Source organism: Octopus sinensis, linkage group LG6 (assembly GCF_006345805.1).
Source record: "Octopus sinensis linkage group LG6, ASM634580v1, whole genome shotgun sequence".
In the NCBI taxonomy this organism is placed as follows: Eukaryota; Metazoa; Mollusca; class Cephalopoda; order Octopoda; family Octopodidae; genus Octopus; species Octopus sinensis.
The window spans coordinates 47,131,927-47,150,235 of record NC_043002.1 but is presented as its reverse complement, the minus strand read 5'-3'; the positions used below and the strand labels follow the sequence as shown (position 1 = coordinate 47,150,235).

Below are 18,309 nucleotides of genomic sequence, written 5' to 3'. Positions count from 1 at the left end.
TTTCCTTACCTTTTTTTATACGCTTTCAAACTCTCTCCCTCTCTCTCCCTTACACATACTTTTCCTTTACTTTTTTAGTTAGACGCTGTCAAACACTCTCTCTCTCCCTCAACACATACACACATATATACATCAACACACATACACACACACACACATCCTGCCTTTTATATATATATATATATATATATATATATATATATATATTATATATATATATATATATATATATATATATATATACAGATGATAGGTGTAAAAATCTGAAATTTTTACGGCAAAAATAATTGCTAGAGTTTCTTTTTCGATTTTACTATAATTTTTCTTTTCTCATATCAGAGAACGTGAGGAAGGAACTACAACCTTCATGTTACCATATTTATATTTATGTAGCATTATTGCTCCTATGTCGTATTCAGAGGCGTCTGAAGTTAAAACAATCTCCGCTGCAGGATCGAATTGTGCAAATTACAAATCATATATTCTTTTATTTCGTCAAGAGCCTTTTGACAATGTTCCTACCAATTCTATTTCAAATCTTTTTTCAGTAGATTATTCAGTGGAATCCTCACCTTATGCATATTTGGAATATAATTTTGGTAATAATTTTCCAATCCTAAAACTGCTTCGGATGGGGCATATTTTTAAATGCGTCTGCCCTCGACGGGTCTGGTCGACATCCATTTCTGTTAGTGATTTGTCCTAAATATCTTATTTTCGGTAAGAAAATTTCACACTTTTCTTCACCCAAAGTAAAGCCGTAATCCCTATTTTTTTTTCGAATACATATTTTACGTGCTCTGCGTGTTGATCCCTGGATTCGATTTTAATGATTATATCATCCAGATATGGAATTGCGAATTCACAGTCCGCTAAGACTGCATCGATAATCTGTTGAAAAATCACTGCTGCGACTTTTAAGACAAATGGTAACCTGTTGTATTTATACAGTCCTTTATGTGTGTTAATTGTTAAGTATTTAGAGCATCCATCGTCTATTTTAATTTGTAGGTACGCGTCAAGACCCAGTTTAGAAAATATCTTGCTACCGTTCAATTTCAGAAAAATAGCCTCCGGAGTAGGTAGCGGATAGTGGCACATTTTAAGTTATTCGTTTAAACCAGTAGGAAAATTAGCACACACTCTGATTTTATTCTTTTTCTTAACGTATACGGTTGCTGATGCCCAATGACTTTATTCCACTTTCTGAATAACTCCAATTTTTTCTAGTCTCTCTAGCTCTAAGTTTATCTATTTTAATGCTTCGAACGGTACAGTTCGTTTTTGTTTAAATATTGGCATGGCGTTTTCTTTTATTCGAAATCTCACCTTCGTTCTGGCACACAGACCTAATTTATCAAACAGAACTTCATGAAAAATATAATTTTTTTTTTCAATTCGTCTTACGACTTCTTTGTACTGGAGGAAAAACCATTCACATTTTTCAGAAAAGATTTATGGGGATGTCCCATGAATTACATAATTCCAATCAGTCAATTCCGAATAAATTTTTGGTATTATTTGACACAAAAATTTTAGCTTTTAAGGCTTTTTCACAAAATGTAATGTTACCTTTAAAATATAATTTTTTCCTAAAATACCACGGGCAGTTTTCGAAGTTTCATTTAATCTAGGTCTCCCGATTTTTTCCATGTATGTGTTAATTATTGAGATATCGTTGCCTCCATCCAATTGTAACTCTACGTTTATGTTATTAGTCTTTACATACACAAATTTTCTTTGAGGATCGTTCGTAGATTTTGTCATCGATAACCCATTTACGTGATTTTTTTCAGCTGAGCCGTTTTTTAGGTTTTGTCCTACAGTGCGAGTTTTTTTTTTTTTTTTTTTTGCCTATTTTACCACACTTGAGGCATTTTGTATTTTTAAATGGACATTTATTTTTAAGATGTAGTCCACCGCACCCATAACATGGATTCGCTCTTAATATTTCTCTTGTTTCTCATTCGTTACCGGTCGACACGCTTGAACCTGAGAGCAATCTTTCTCTTCAATTTTATTTGCGTCATATTGTAGATTAATAATCCACTGACATTCTTCTGCTACCACCCGAACAGTTAAATTTTAGTCCTGTTCTAATTCTCTTAATATCCGGGAACGTATATCTACATCCTTGTTTGCAGTAGGTCCTTGAACAAAAATTAAACACTTGAACATGTCAGAAGTCAACTCATTCAATTTAAATTTCTCACACTCTCTGTAAACCACTTCGACATACTCTCTCTCTCTTTACTCTTTTACTTGTTTCAGTCATTTGACTGTGGCCATGCTGGAGCACCGCCTTTAGTCGAGAAAATCGACCCCAGGACTTATTCGTTGTAAGCCAAGTACTTATTCTATCGGTCTCCTTTGCCGAACCGCTAAGTTACGGGGACGTAAACACACCAGCATCGGTTGTCAAGCGATGTTGGGGGGACAAGCACAGACACTCAAACACACACACACACACATGTCTATATACATATATACGGCGGGCTTCTTTCAGTTTCCGTCACAGCCACTCCTACGCCTACATAGATGACCAAATTTAAACATTGCCAGCAAGTACTGAACAGAGAACTACTTTCACTGAAAATTTTCATTGAAATAGTAATTGCAATGTTCCCCTCCATAAAATATTAATTGTTTCATCGAAACAAATCTCACCTGGTTTCTTCGGCAGAATATAACAACTATATTATTCGTGTTCCACCGGGGATAACTTTCTTAAAAAGTAGTCGTACTTTTTTTCGTCGGACCAACTTTTACACTCTTCTTTGAAGATTTCTTCGTATCTACGACAATATGCAGAGGAAGTAATCCCATATTCTGGATTTTAACTAAATTCTTCAATTGAATTTGCTTCGCTGTCTCCTTCAACGTTAATTCCAGCAACTGTTGGTTTTGCTGTTGTTGCTGCTGCTTCTGCTGCTGTAATTACTGTTGTTGTTGCTGCTGTCGCTGTTGCAACTGCACCACGGAGGCTAATAAGTCATCCATGTTAAATCATTTTTTCTTCGGTTTCGTATCAAACAAAAAAAACCTTTAATGTCCAACGCAAGCTTCGAACAACTCGTCGCCACTTTTATATCCTTGAATGTTGGATATATAATATAAAGAAGCAGAGGTGGGGGAAAGAAGTTTATACGCGACGCAATACTATTACACGAAACTCACCGCTCTCAGTCACGGCTCACAGTGAATTGCTTACCGGCCCGGACTGCCAATAGCTCACAACTCTTTGTTTTATAACAATGAATCAGTCCAGCCTTTTAGTCAATTGTGAGGGTAGTCGGAATCTTTCCACAACAAGCATTTAAACTGGCCATATCCAGCCCCGTGTTTCTGCATATTTTATATTTAAACTGCCCATATCTAGATTCTCACACTTAACCTACACTAACATTTAAAAAATAACACTAGTCAACAAAATAAGGAATTCATTCTCTGGCATAAAATCTTGAAGCTGTTTTAGACAAATTTTTTGGTGCTAGTTACAAATTGACCTCAGATTTGCCCTATCACACCACATTTTTATGCCATCGGTACATACCTTTATTTACTTGGATCACACTAAAAATTATCTTTACACCGTTTGCAGGAATTTTGACTGGATTGTCATGCTAATTTTGACTAATATGTTGAAGTTGAGTTGCTGAGATTTGCTTTAAAATCCTTCCTCTTCTTTTCAAGTGTGAACTGAACCACTGTGATCTAGTAATTAATACATCAAAAAGAAAGAAGTGCTGTAAGGACCCCGATATTTTCTGTTACATCTGAGGAAACTTCACTCCAAAGGCTCAAAGACACAACATTAACAACTTTGTTAAGATGTACTTTGCATACTTTAATGTAGCACTTGAAGACCAGGACAAAACCTGGGCTCCCCAAAAAGTTTGCAAAACCTATGTTGAAACTTTATGAGCATGGTCTGAAGGAAAGAATGCGAAGCTCAAGTTTGGTGTACCAATGGTTTGGAGAGAACAAAAAAGCCACGTGGATAACCGCTACTTCTGACTTGTTAATGTAAAAGGGTTCAATACGAAAACCAAACGACACTTGCAGTACCCAGATATCCAATATGCCCGTAGACTGGTTGCACACTCCAAGAAAATACCTGTGCCTGTATTTATTGAGCTGCCACTGATTGATGATGACGCCCTCGATTCACTTACTTCTGCTGTTTATGCCGTATGATACAGGCTGTGATAATTTTTCTGCTTATTCAGCCTGAATTGAATGATCTGGTCAGGGATTTTTATTTGACAAAGCAGTCTGCTCAATTGTTGGTTTCCATGCTGCAAAAGAAAATAGTGCTGAAACCTGGCATTTGTGTCTCCTTTTATAGCAACAGAGAAGCAGAACTGTGGAAGTACTTTCATTCAGAACGTCAGCATGTTTATTGTAATGATGTTGAAGTACTTCTTCCCAAAATGGAACTGTCGACATATGATTCACATGAGTGAGGATATTTTATTGACAGCTCTAAAAGTAGCTGGAAACGTGTTTTGTTTCACAACAGGAATTTGTATACCTCAATCTCAACAGGACACTATAAAAATGAAAAAGGAATATGCCAACGCCAAGATTGTTCTGGAGGAGTTGCAATATCATGTTCATTGGTGAGTAATTTGTGTCCATTTGAAAATGGTAAGCATTCTACTAGGCCAGCATAGAGATAATACTAAGTACCCTTGTTTCCTGTGTTACTGAGACAGTTGGGCTACAAAAGATTACTGGGTGAAAAAAGAACGACCCCAAAGAAACAGTATGATGCCGGGTGACAAGAACATCATTAATGACCTTCTGCACATAAAACTTGGTGCGGTGAAGCAATTCATCAAAGTTCTTAATTACAGTGGAGTCTGCTTCACATATATATATGTATGTACAGCCTTTCCAAATCTCAGTGACGAGAAGGAAAACGCAGGAACATTTTTGATGGACCTGAAATAAGAACACTCCTCAGGGATTCACATTTTGTTACAACAATAAGTGCGGCAGAGACTAGAGTTTGGAATACCCTCTCTGCTATGGTACGGAATTTTCTTGGGAACAGGAAAGCTGACATCTATCAAAAGATTGTGGAAGAGCTGCTCTTAAGTTTGCAAGTACGTGGATATAGAATGAGTATTAAATTGCACTTGGGTGAGTTTTCAGAGAACCTGGGTGATGTTAGCAAAGAACAAGGCCAACGCTTTCAGCAAGACGTAGAAGTAATGCAAGAACGCTACCAAGAGCAATGGAACTCAAATATGATGGCATATTACTTCTGGAGCTCGATGAGAGATATTCCAGAAGTTGTGCACAAGAGATCGTTATAAAAGAGGAAGTTCTTGTCGTAATAACATGATCAGAATGAATGACCACAATAGATACATTTTTTGTATTTATATTTTTTGTTATCACTAAGCTTAATGCATATATGCTAATATGCATTTACACCTACAACTTTGTGTTTTGATTTATTAGATAAAAAAAATATATTGTCTATTAAAAATTGCATCTATATATGTTTAATTCTTCTTTTATGAGTATTAAATAGGTATTTCTAGCAAAACTACAAGATTTTTATGTCTCATAAATCTGATGTGATAGACAAAATCTGATGCCAGTTTTGGATTCAGTACCACAAAATTAACTAAAAACCATTTATAAAACTTGTGTCAGAAAACATATGTTGACATGTGTTGTCATTATACTCATCTTGCAATCGCACTGAGTGACCAACTGGGACATCTCCATAAACATTGTTATTGTGTAGAACACATTATAGGTTGCGCTTAGAACTATCTAGAAATTATTGCCAATCAGTTGAACGGTATGATGAGCTTCCTAATTACTGGAGAATATTGTGGCAGAAAACAAAGTGTTTCTCTTCTGAAAAAAAAATGACGCAAAACTCTGGTCTTGTTTTAGAAAATAAGAAACTTTTGCACTTTGGTTTAATAGATGTTTTTCTTGCAGCCTGCTCGCTAGAACTTCTGCTGCAGTCTTGGAGAGCACCAAATCACGCACTTAATCATTCAGCTTTGTTTAGCTAAACTGTTGAATGTTCGATACCATAAGAGGGGTCTTGGAATTCTGAAGTAATTTTTTGATCTTCATTACCATCCTCGTACTCTTGTTCGCTAGCTTCGTTTTCGAAAGACGAAAAATGGAATTGGAGGTGTATTAGAGTGCATGATAGGTCCAATTGCTGAAGGAATATTGGAATAGGATATTTTATGCCCATTTTTCTTGCTGGTGCCTATTGTATAGACCATACAAAAATAAAAGTCACTTGTGTGGTCCACTCACAAAGTATTTCCTCATAGTTATGACACACAACGTAAGGGCCCATTCTTTGCCCTGGTTTTCTCCTAACGGACCGTTATCACAAAGGAGATGATCATTTCTGCATAATATTTGGCGGGATTAGAAATTCATGTATTATGAAGTAAAAGATAAACAGAATCAATATATCTAATCATTTTTGTTGTAATTGTGGCTTACTTCGAATGAAGTACTTTAGATTTTTATTCTCTGGTAATCATGTATAGCACTGCTTCATTCTTTTCAGAAGTTGTCAGTATGACGTAACCAGGAATATATTAATTCAACATTTTATGAAGCGAGGCATTTCCTATAGTTGGAAAATAATTACAGTCTGGAAGAAATTCATGAAGGATTTTTTTCTCTTTTCTTCACAGAGCTTTAGTAATTTAGCAATCAAAAGAAAAGAAAGATAGTTCTTGGTGTCTAGACATCGGATAAGTGATTTTAGGGAATTCTATCTAGTGAAGGTGTCTTAAAATGGTCAATAGTTAGTTTTAACTACAAACTAAACTGACAAGCACATTTTGATATATTCTTTGAGATTGATCTCAAGATGCTATTTCATAGTAGTAATCCCCTGATATGTAGTGGAAGTGGTATCTCTCTGTAAAGGCGGCGAGCTGGCAGATGCGTTAGCACGCCGGGCGAAATGCTTTGCGGTATTTCGTCTGCCGTTACGTTGTGAGTTCAAATTCCGCCGAGGTCGACTTTGCCTTTCATCCTTTCGGGGTCGATAAATTAAGTACCAGTTACGCACTGGGGTCGAAGTAATCGACTTAATACCTATGTCTGTCCTTGTTTGTCCCCTCTATGTTTAGCCCCTTGTGGGTAATAAAGAAATAGGTATCTCTCTGTAAACGTAACTCTTTGAGCATTGTCAACAATTTCAATGGACTGCTTTTGAATTCACAGTCAGGCTCTTTCAAGTGCGTGTCTTCCTGTAGATATTATAAGGGAGATAATTATTGGATATTTAAATTTGAAATTGCGAAATTACAAGGAAAATTATGTACAGAATTCATATCTATTTATTTATTTATTTATTCATTTATGAAACTTCTTTCAGTCACTATCTGCCAAATCCACTTATAATTCTTTGCTCGGCCCAGGGCCGTTGTAGAAGACACTTACTTGCCCCATGTGCTATACATTTGGATAAAACACATGATAAAGAAGATCACTTCTTAACGACATTGCCATGCTAATGTATTATATTGTTTGTATAATTTTTGTTGGCGCAAAACATCTCTAGCTTCTTTGGATTGATTAACTTTTGGCTAGCATGCTTGATTATAATTTATGATTATAATATCCTTTTTATAATTGGTACTTAGCCATAAATCGCACAAATCACTTAGCCATAAATCACAGTTAAAAATCAATACGCGCATATCTATATCCTGTTACACACACATACACACTACAGTAAAGAGATTGTTGAAAAATGTTTAAAATGCGTTGCTATAGACTACAGTCAGCTCCCTCAGTCCAAATCTATATTTACTTATTACTGTTCTACTATTTCCATTCTCTTTAGTCAATATCACTTGCTTAATTTCTTCTCAACGAAAATAGTTACATGAATTCCCAAATTCACCATTTGTAATCCTATTTAATTAAAACTTTGCTCTTAATACGTATAAACCTTCATACATGGTACTACTTGTTTTCACTAAGATTTCCTTCATTAGTGTACCTAAAGCAAGTCAGTTTACTGGAGCTTGTCTTTCTCTCTTACTAAACTATAATGACATTAAATAAATACATAGACTCATACCTTTATTTAGACCTGCAGCTAAATGTTCCCTATGAGGGCTTTTTGATAGACTGCAACTATCAAGTTTGTGCAAATATGTAAATGAGTTTGTACTTACACACAAGTATATATGTACTTACATACAAGCATGCTCCTTTTTTTTAATAAGTAGCCTTCATTGGTTAATCAGAAAAGATGCTCTTAGTGTTTGTTATTAAGTTGCTTATTACTGCTTTCATTATCAACTTATGCAATGGTTCTCTGCAGTCGCTATATATTCCATCTCATCAAAGAGAAATATAAAACCAGCATGACAACATCAAACATCTTACAATGTTCATCCTTTTGTTGCCAATACAGTTACACTTCTTTCTCTCTGGAAGCATAAACGCACAATTTGTCATATTTACTCAAAACCTCAGAGAATGGGCTGAGTTTTGAGTTCTGAACGATTATTATCGATTTTTCTTTCAACGTTTCTAGAAAACTATTATTACGTGACATGGCAACGTTCTTGCCTTGCCCATTGAATAAATGTTTTCTAGCAATGAAAGTAAACTTGCAATTGAAAATATAAAGCAATCTAGGAAGATAGATACCATTCTAGTTGAATATATGAATCTTGTCAAACGTTTGATAATGTTCAAAATATAGCCTTCATTATACAAAAGTCTTTGTTATAACTAATCACTAGCAGGAAAAATATTTTCATGCCTTCAACCATACTAAAGAGTCTTCTTGACTCTACTCATTTGCCAGCCACTTTGCAGAGTGTAACACGTGTGTTTTATTATGGTACAACAATCGTTATGTTAGTTTGTTTTCCACAAGACTAAGTAGTTCTCACTACTCTATATTGTTTCCACACATTCATTCAAAATTGAGATTCAAGACAGAAAGGAGAGCGATGTACCCGGGTGAGATATGCATTTTGTCATACATCCTCATAATAATAGATTAAATATGAAAATCATACTCATATCACAATACAATGCCCAAATAAACACGTAAACAACACATGCGACAAAAAAAAATTAATCTGTAGCTGCTAATAGAATGAGAAGCTAATGGTCAAAAATTTGATCAGAACAAGACAAATTATCACCTGATTGCTGACTTAGGAGCCTAATGATCAAAATAACACGTGAAACTTGATTGGCGATGGTTGGTACTGCTACCTACGGTTACTTTCAGGGTAAGAGGCGAAGAGAAAGAGGGTTTGCTAAGAATAGAAGGAGGGAAAAATTTTCCCTTAAGGGGAAAGAACAGCTCAGGAGGACCAGATTGTCTTAGGTGGGTCGATTCAGCCTAGGTTGAGAGTTCAGCAGGCAAAAGACCTCGTGTCAAGAAGTAGTGGGATCGCACCTGGGAATAGTCATCGGCTGGCAACCTGTTCAAATACAACGATCAAAATAGCCTTTGGCCAAAAAGTCAACATGAATTTAATCAGTATAGGAGAAACAATGAAGATGTCTAAAGTATTTCAATTCTTGAAAATAAGACTGTGAAGATCTGAATTCCCCGAATACGCATTTGGGAACTTTATTGTTCCAAACTAGCTGTAAAAAATTAATAAGAAAATATGTAAAAAACGAAAGTAGAAAATTAAATTTGAACCCAGTCTTGTATCTAATGAAAAGAGAAAGCGGTAGTTGTCTTGGGAGAGATCTCTTTATAGACATCTTCAGTCACGATACAGACCATGGGATTGCACCTAGAACTTTACCCTTCCAGGCATAAGTCCGGGCAAGGTTGTTTATGGAAAACCAGCAGTCGCCATTGCATACCAGCCTTCCCTATCCATGCCACCAGTGTTATCCAAGGGAAAGGCAAAGGCCGATACAGCTTGGCACCTGTGACATCACAACTAATTTCTACAGCTGAGTGAACTGAAGCAATGTGAAATAAAGAGTCTTGCTCAAGAACACAACATGCAGCCCGGTCCGGGATTCTAGCTCACGACCTCGTGATCGTAAGCTCGGCGCTCTAACCACTGAGCCATGCGCCTTCACATTTATAGACATAATGTGTTTAAAAAAACACAACACGCTATATCCCTCATTCAGTGCCTGACTTTTCAACGATACTCGCATGTTAAACATATTATAGACATAAAGATATTAATCTACAGCTACTTATATAGCATAATTCGAATAGGCGTGGCTGTGAGGTAAGAAGTTTGCTTCTCAGCGACATGGTTCCTGGCTCAGTCCTTATATGTAGCACCTTGTACAAGTGTCTTCCACACTAACCTGGGTTCGACCAAAGCCCTGTGAGTGGATTCGATAGAAGGAAACGGGAAGAGGCTCGTCCTCTGTGTGTGTGTGTGTGTGTGTGTGTGTGTGTGTGTGCGTGTGTGTGTGAATGGGTTTGTCCCCATCATTGGTTGACAAGTGGTGTTGGTGTATTTGTCTCCATAACTCAGCGGTTCAATGAAAACTCCAATAGAATTTATACCATACATGGCTGCATTCCAATGACTGTAAAAAGAGAAAAAGCACACACACACACACACACACATGTAGGTATGTAGATAGATAGATAGATAGATAGATAGATAGATAGATAGATAGATAGATAGATAGATAGATAGATAGATAGATAGATAGACAGACAGACAGACAGACAGACAGACAGACAGACAAACGGACGGACGGAAGAATGGAAGGATAGATAGATAGATAGATAGATAGATAGATAGATAGAAGATAGATAGATAGATAGATAGATAGATAGAATAACACTCACAGACAAGTGCGTATATAAATTCACTAATATTGTCCAAGGGAAATAAATGTAGAGTAAATATATATATATTAAGAGTTCTCTCCCTTAGATTATTTTCGTAGATATGGCTATAGCAATGTCTTTCAAACGTTTGTTTCCACCATTTCTATCTCGGCTTCTATCTTCTACCTTATTTTCTAATTTGTCGACTGAAAGGCTGCTGAAACCTATTATATTCATCTACACTTGAACACTAAGAAAGAGATGACCGAATAGCGATTTGTGATAACTCGGATTTTATTAAATAAAGGTAGTAGTACACGTGGTACCTACGTAGATGTGTAGCGAGGACAAGTGTCGTTGCGTCGAAAACGCCATTTGGTTATGTTTGTATATGTAGCGATCATTAAATTTTTGGCTTACCACACTAATTTCTTGCGCTTGGCTAAAATATCCATCACATTTGATTTGGTCAGTTATGAGCCCTGTGGTGATTAGTTAAGTGTAGGGATCTAGTGTTTTTCATTCGCAAAATATGCATTTATTTTTTTAAAGGAACTAAAAGAATCTGAAAATCGGCTATTATAATGTAGCCTTCCAGTTTCATTGCTTTGAAGGGATCTTTTCGGTTTGGACGGCAGTTTTTTTTAATAATTTCCACGTAACTAAACACTTTTAAACTTCGTATAATGGTAGAATGTGTTTATAAAACATCTTTTTCTGTTGACTTTATTGAGAAAATTCTATGGTTTGTAAGATATTTGGGTTTTTTTCCTTCAATTTCTGCAATTTCAACCAATCAATGACGTCTATTGAGGTGAAAACTTTCTGTGCCGTATGAATATGGCCCTCGTTTAAGAAACAGATTTGGTTTATTTACATTTCTGAAGAAAAAAGATATCCTTCCCCCCACCCTAACCCTAACTAACCCTAACCCTAAAACAGATTGAAATGCAATAGATCGATACTAGGGTCATAATTATGGGTGACAATTTCATATGACACCACTAGAAAAACTGCCGTTCAAACCGAAAAGATCCTTTTGAAGGTATGATGTTATAGAATAAAAAATTGAAGAATAAAGTTACAGAGGTTTAAAAATCGAAAAATAAATAGGTATTTTTTAGCCAAATAGCAAGACAGAAATTTTCTGTGTTTAGCGGAGCGGTGTCAACTTTGAGGTTGTACCCTGTGAATTTTATAGTTTAGCGTCTAACCTGTTCATTGTAGATTTCTAAATAAACAGAAATACCCAATAAAGTCAACATGTATCATCTCAGTTTCTTTTGCTTCTTCATTGATTGAATGTTTATATTATTTTTTAAAATTTGTTATATAAATACATTTGTCTGCATGTGTTTACTTTATGCGTACTTCAGTATTATGTATACCTGGCATGTACATCATTAACGTGTGTGTGTGTGTGTGTGGTGTGTGTGTGTGTGTGTGTGTGTGTGTGTGTGTGTGTGTGTGTGTCCGTGTTTGTGTGTGTGTGAAAAGATAGCGTCTGTCTCCGAAACTCCAAAGCTGAGTAACGTTTTCATGTTTGGATTTGTAAACTACGATAAGAATAACACTGGTCAACAAAGAATTTGTCCCAAGGAAAAGAATACCTTGTATCTTATATGTTTTTACATGCAGAATTCAAAAATAATATCAAATTATCTGTATCACCTACAGTTTCTCCAAAGCTGAGTAACGTTTTCATGCTTGGATTTGTAAACTACGATAAGAATAACACTGGTCAACAAAGAATTTGTCCCAAGGAAAAGAATACCTTGTATCTTATATGTTTTTACATGCAGAATTCAAAAATAATATCAAATTATCTGTATCACCTACAGTTTCTCCAAAGCTGAGTAACGTTTTCATGCTTGGATTTGTAAACTACGATAAGAATAACACTGGTCAACAAAGAATTTGTCCCAAGGAAAAGAATACCTTGTATCTTATATGTTTTTACATGCAGAATTCAAAAATAATATCAAATTATCTGTATCACCTACAGTTTCTCCAAAGCTGAGTAACGTTTTCATGCTTGGATTTGTAAACTACGATAAGAATAACACTGGTCAACAAAGAATTTGTCCCAAGGAAAAGAATACCTTGTATCTTATATGTTTTTACATGCAGAATTCAAAAATAATATCAAATTATCTGTATCACCTACAGTTTCTCTGTTCCACGATATCCCTCTCAGTTCCTGTTACGTGTGCTAAATTTCAGTTAAGCTGTTGAAATGTGAAGCTAACGATTTAAGAAATACTTCTAATTTAAATTTTTATGGATAAAATTAACCTAGTGAAATCATAAAACCAGCTATCTGAGTCAATGAGACCCAATAATATATGAAATGAAAAATATGTAAAAAATACTTTGTGTGAAAAATCAACATAGACAACAGCGGCACAGACAGTAGTGAACCACAACACAGCGTGCGGTTGTCGTGGTAACAAGCTGCTAATGTCACGCTGTCTGTTGATTGGCTAAAATTACCCAAATTTCTCAACTTTAATTCCAAATAACATCAGATTCTTTAATTTACGAGATAAAGTAATTGGTTGGTCGTAATCAAAATTCAAAGTTGCATCGATACACCAAAATTGAAAGCAATCTGAGTAAAATTAAGGGCGGGGGCTCATTTTGCGAATGAGAAAGACTAGATCCAAATGCACCACGTTTCACATAACATATTTTAAACGACAACTTCTGTATGTGTTCTACAGCCTCCTTTTCTCCATAAATTGGTTCGACCAACATTTTTCTATATAGGGGTAAGAACAGCCAGTGACGACAGTCGCAGGTATCAGTGGTCCAGAGAAGAATCGTCACAAAATGACAATTATATAAACAATGATGGGCTAAGCTTAACCGGATGATGGAGAAAGACAACCCTACAGAACTTGTTCATGTTTTCATTGTGTTTGAACTACTGTGCAAATTATTACAAGGCAATGAAGACTCGAGGTTAATTTTCAAGATTGTCTCTCTTATTCATTCGTATTCATCGAACATGTGACATAATAATGAGCAATGAACAGCCCCTTCGTAAAAGATGTATGTATACATTCATACATGCGCCCGCGCACACGCACACACACGTATGATGACCGGAGTGGTCAGTCCGATAGTCGGACGTATGTAATTACTGCTTATACCATATGGGAAAGTTGACCAACAGACTGCAAACACGATTACATACGATCATTTCAACATAAGTATTTACACAGCATCCTGCATATACACATAAACAAAACAGTCGAGCAACTTCCTTATGAAAAATACTCACGTGTTGCACGGTTGTAACTCTGTATGTCCACTTCGATACAATTATAGAAATGAAACAGCATGAAAGGAAAGTAAATCCAAGCCGTGAATAACTTTAAAAGGTAACCATGCAAAAGTTTGTCAAAACTTTTGATGAACAACATCATCATATTTTGTATTAGATATAAATTGAATGCGAATAGACAGTGAATTCGCCATGCCTAAATACATTTGGCTCCTTCGCCCTAATCGTGACGATAACCACACTAAACGTTGGAATTATGAACTCGGTTAACAATTATATGAATAATATGTTCAGTCTGACTAAACGCACTGGTTTCATGAAAAGATTAAAAAGTTTCTGGGAGTATCAAACATCCAAAATTAGACGTTATGTGCACAAGCAAAACGTTAAATGAAGCAACGACCTAGTAAACCTATAATATACTTATTGTAGTGACATATCGAAATACAATTGTTTTGCTAGCAATTAAAAAGCAACCAGATGATAGCTTTCTCGAACAAACAATTAAATTGAAATCTTTCAAATTCTCTAAAAGTGATGTCAGAAGATATGCTGTGGCAGATTCAAGATATCAACTTTAAAATCAGACCTTTTAAAACGAAGATTAAAAAAGAACTTTTTAAATTAGATCTGTAAGTAATAAATGAAATAGTGAGAAACTAATGACTATTGCATTCTAACCCACGCACGAGATTTACTATGTATCAATAATAAAACTGACAACATACCGCAAGTAGCTGGAGTTGCACAATAAAATCAGAAATGAACGTTTATTATTTTAGGTCCAATGATGCTTGTACAACACCTCACAGTCCGTCTCCGCCATTTTGACATGATCTAGAGACAAGCCAAGGCAAGACATCCATTGTCAATACGAGTCACAGGCTCAGGAAGAAGTTGGAGCAGCATAATCTCAAGCGCAAAAAATGTTCAGTGTCATTCCTAACATCTCAGGTTTCATATCAGAGTGACCATTTCCGGGAGACGTATTTTAACAAAAGTTGATGGAGTGCCTCTTTCCCAGTGGTCTCCCAGCACACCAGATACCAGCCGGAATTTCTGAGTGCCCATGAAAATGATTGGACCTACTGGATTTCTGACAACCGCCATCACCAAGCATCGATAACACGACTATGCAACAGATTGTACTAGATTCGATGTTTCCAGTAGCTGTCATTACACACTTCACAAGTAACCTGACATACATACATACATACATACATACATACATAGATACATACATACATACATACATACATGCGTACGTACATACATACATACATACATACATACATACATACATACATACATACATGCGTACGTACACAAGTGGCATTAGCTACAACACAAACAGTGTTTGAAAGAGGGTGGAAAGGAGGAAAAGTACTTCCTGTCCACCCTCTTTCAAACACTCGCAGACACCAACACATACAGAAGCACAAAGAAACGTACCTCTTCCTTAAAGAAAGAAAGAAAGAAAGAAAGAAACTACATTAACACAACAAAAAGTGTATAAGTGTGTCGGGGCGGAGGTAAGAAACGATATTGAGAAGCGCTTTAGACAAATCTGGGGTCACCAAGATATTCGTCGCTCGAGGGAAATATTTGATACGAATGAGGTGAGATTTCCAACTAGCGAAGAAAAGAGGAGGCATTATGTAACACTTCTAATGAGTGAAAAACTCATTTTCGACTGGAGAATAGTAAAAATAAAGGTGGTCTATCTGCATCAGAAAGAGATATCTGCTAGGTGGTAGCGGCCGTTTTGCTTGATATCGAAAATATATATATTGTAAGGCCACAGGCTGCAAAAGAAAAGTTGATCTGGTCAAGGATGAAGGTCCATTTGCAGTCAGCATCCGCTGAGTTGAAGACAAGCATGTACCGACTAATGATGTGCTGGCTTAAACTAAGGCTTCAGCATCTCTAGCGTTTCTTTGTTGGTGAACAGGTAAGGTCACCATTTGTGAGACTTGCTTTTCAGTAGCTCATCACTTTGACAGAGGTGCAGACCAAGGTAGAGCAGCACCTGGCAACTTGAATGCACTCATAATCCTCTGCTTGTAGGGCAATACGATCGGTGGATGTTCTGCAAGGGCTTAGTGGCGAGCAAAAGAGACGACATTCTCGGAAAAATCCAAGGCGTCATTGCAAATCAATTGGCTGGTCTTTTCCGGAGGACATTCAGGCCAGGGCCCATGAATAACTTCTAAAAATATATCTGGCTTAGCATTGCTACAGGAGAGAACATTGAGAAAAATACTGCAGACATGGTATTGATGTAAGCCACACCTGTACGAAATAAGCGTAGAACGACGAAACAACCCTGCACACACTTATACTGTGTTCGAGCATTGCTGACTTGTGGAATTATATTGAACACCTGCTGTCACATGTAGAACGGATCCGATTATCAGCCAAATCCATCGTGAAGATCACCTTCCTTTGATCCACCGCCCTCTTTTGATCAAGAAAGGCCAACAGTTTTTCTCTGGTAACTATAGCCAAAGCCCTTGTGTGGTGGAAGTGACTGAAAGAGCTGAAAACAGGCACTTCCCACTTTGCTCCAGCCCCCATCAACTTTTTCAGGCTCCACTTGGAAAAGAAAGTGTGATTTAAGAGGGACGTACTGTCTCCCATTAAATTTGTTGAAAGATAGGTGAATGTAGCGCGAATGGCTCGAGAAAATAGACCCACATGACGCCCTTGGTGAGTAGGGTGAGTCGGGAACTGTAGGGTTCTTTAGTCGCTCCTGGGTGACACACACCAATATTGTGGAATTTTATTGTTTATAATTTTATTTTTTTACACGCTTTTTTTAAGTGAACCCACACTATTCTTTATTTTGTGTGTGGCCCTTGTGACCAACAAAGAATGAATAATTTATAACGTTTTTATTATTCCTTACACGTGAAAATACATTTAAAGAAAATGATTCAGGATCTTTGGATGATTGAATTGTAAACATAATATGCATAGTTCAATGCAAAAATATTGATCATCTGAAGATCCAACAAAGTGGTTGGTGTAGAACTTTTTCTTCCAGTTTGAACAAGATAGCAATGAATTTATTTTCTTAATTCTAAATCGTCTGTTATACATGTTGAATATTAACATGATACCATCCTAAGTGCTAAGTGCTAATTCGATCAATGTTTAAACAATTTTAGCAGCAAATATTAATTTAATCAATAGGTTAAAACGTTTCGAGCAGAAGCTGAAGGGATATTCATATGTAGTAATAAATTTATTTTATATCAAAAAATGTTAAAGAATGTGAAAGATATTTTCAGAAAATACGTGTAGCGTCGAAAAGGTAAGTTAGCAGTTGAAGCTTGTAACAATCGATGAGATAACGATTAAGTAAAAGTTAATTATTTATAATCATAATTACGCGAAAGTGACGCGTTAATTTTAAATGAATATGCCTGTATATATAACTCTCTTGGTTATCAATAATATTGGTGTTTAGAAAAGAGAAATATATTTCTCTAGCATCTGAACCGCTAATAAAACCGGAATTATAACGGCGAACATTGTATTCCGACTTGCAGCGCCTACAAAAGAAAATAAATACATATGAACATCAACTCAATTCTGAATTTTTTTTTTCTTTTTGTTCCTTTTTTTTTTAAAGGCAGTAACATCTTAGCCCGTCCGTAACGCTTCCGGGATTAGTTGAGGGGAGGGGTGCGGAGGGGATATAGTGGGAGGGATAGGTGAGTAAAATGTTTAATTTTTTTAACCAAGTTTTTTCCTCCATTACTTAGCTCATCTGTAATGCTTTCACGTGATTAGTTGAAGGGAAAGGCGAAGAGCGAAAGAAAAAGGAGAGAGAAAAAAGGGTTAGGCGAAGAGTGAGAGAGAAAGAGGAAGAGTCTATGTGCATAAAGTATATAAAGTGAATATATAAAGTGCATTAAGTAATGAACGTATTCCAGTTCCCTTCACTTATTCCAGTTCTTTTGATACAGATACAACACAAGCTACGCTTTCAGGTATTTTAGATAAAGTTTTCAGGAATAACCCAACAGGTTTACTATTTATTCTGTAAAATATTCACAGATCCCTCTAGTATTTAATAAAATCTGAAAATTTGGTCGCTAGATGTTGTTTGTCTATATTTCAATTTTTTTTTTCTTCGAAAGCCCTTGTTGTTTGCTTATGCTAAAGAGATGTAACATCAGTAAAAACTAAAAATCAAGCATTTAAAAAT

At 36.1% G+C, this 18,309-nt stretch overlaps 1 protein-coding gene across 1 annotated transcript in view; it reads right to left on the bottom strand.

Moving 5' to 3' along the window:
• Positions 1-208: 208 nt before the first annotated feature.
• LOC115212988 overlaps positions 209-18,309 on the bottom strand; it is a 96,042-nt gene continuing 77,941 nt past the window's right edge. Inside the window, exons 14-15 of the mRNA XM_029781854.2 lie at positions 17,517-17,650; positions 209-243 (exon numbers count right to left, since the gene is read on the bottom strand). Coding sequence (XP_029637714.1) covers positions 17,562-17,650 — 89 coding nt within the window. The 3' untranslated portion in view covers positions 209-243; positions 17,517-17,561. The remainder of the gene's footprint in view (positions 244-17,516; positions 17,651-18,309) is intronic.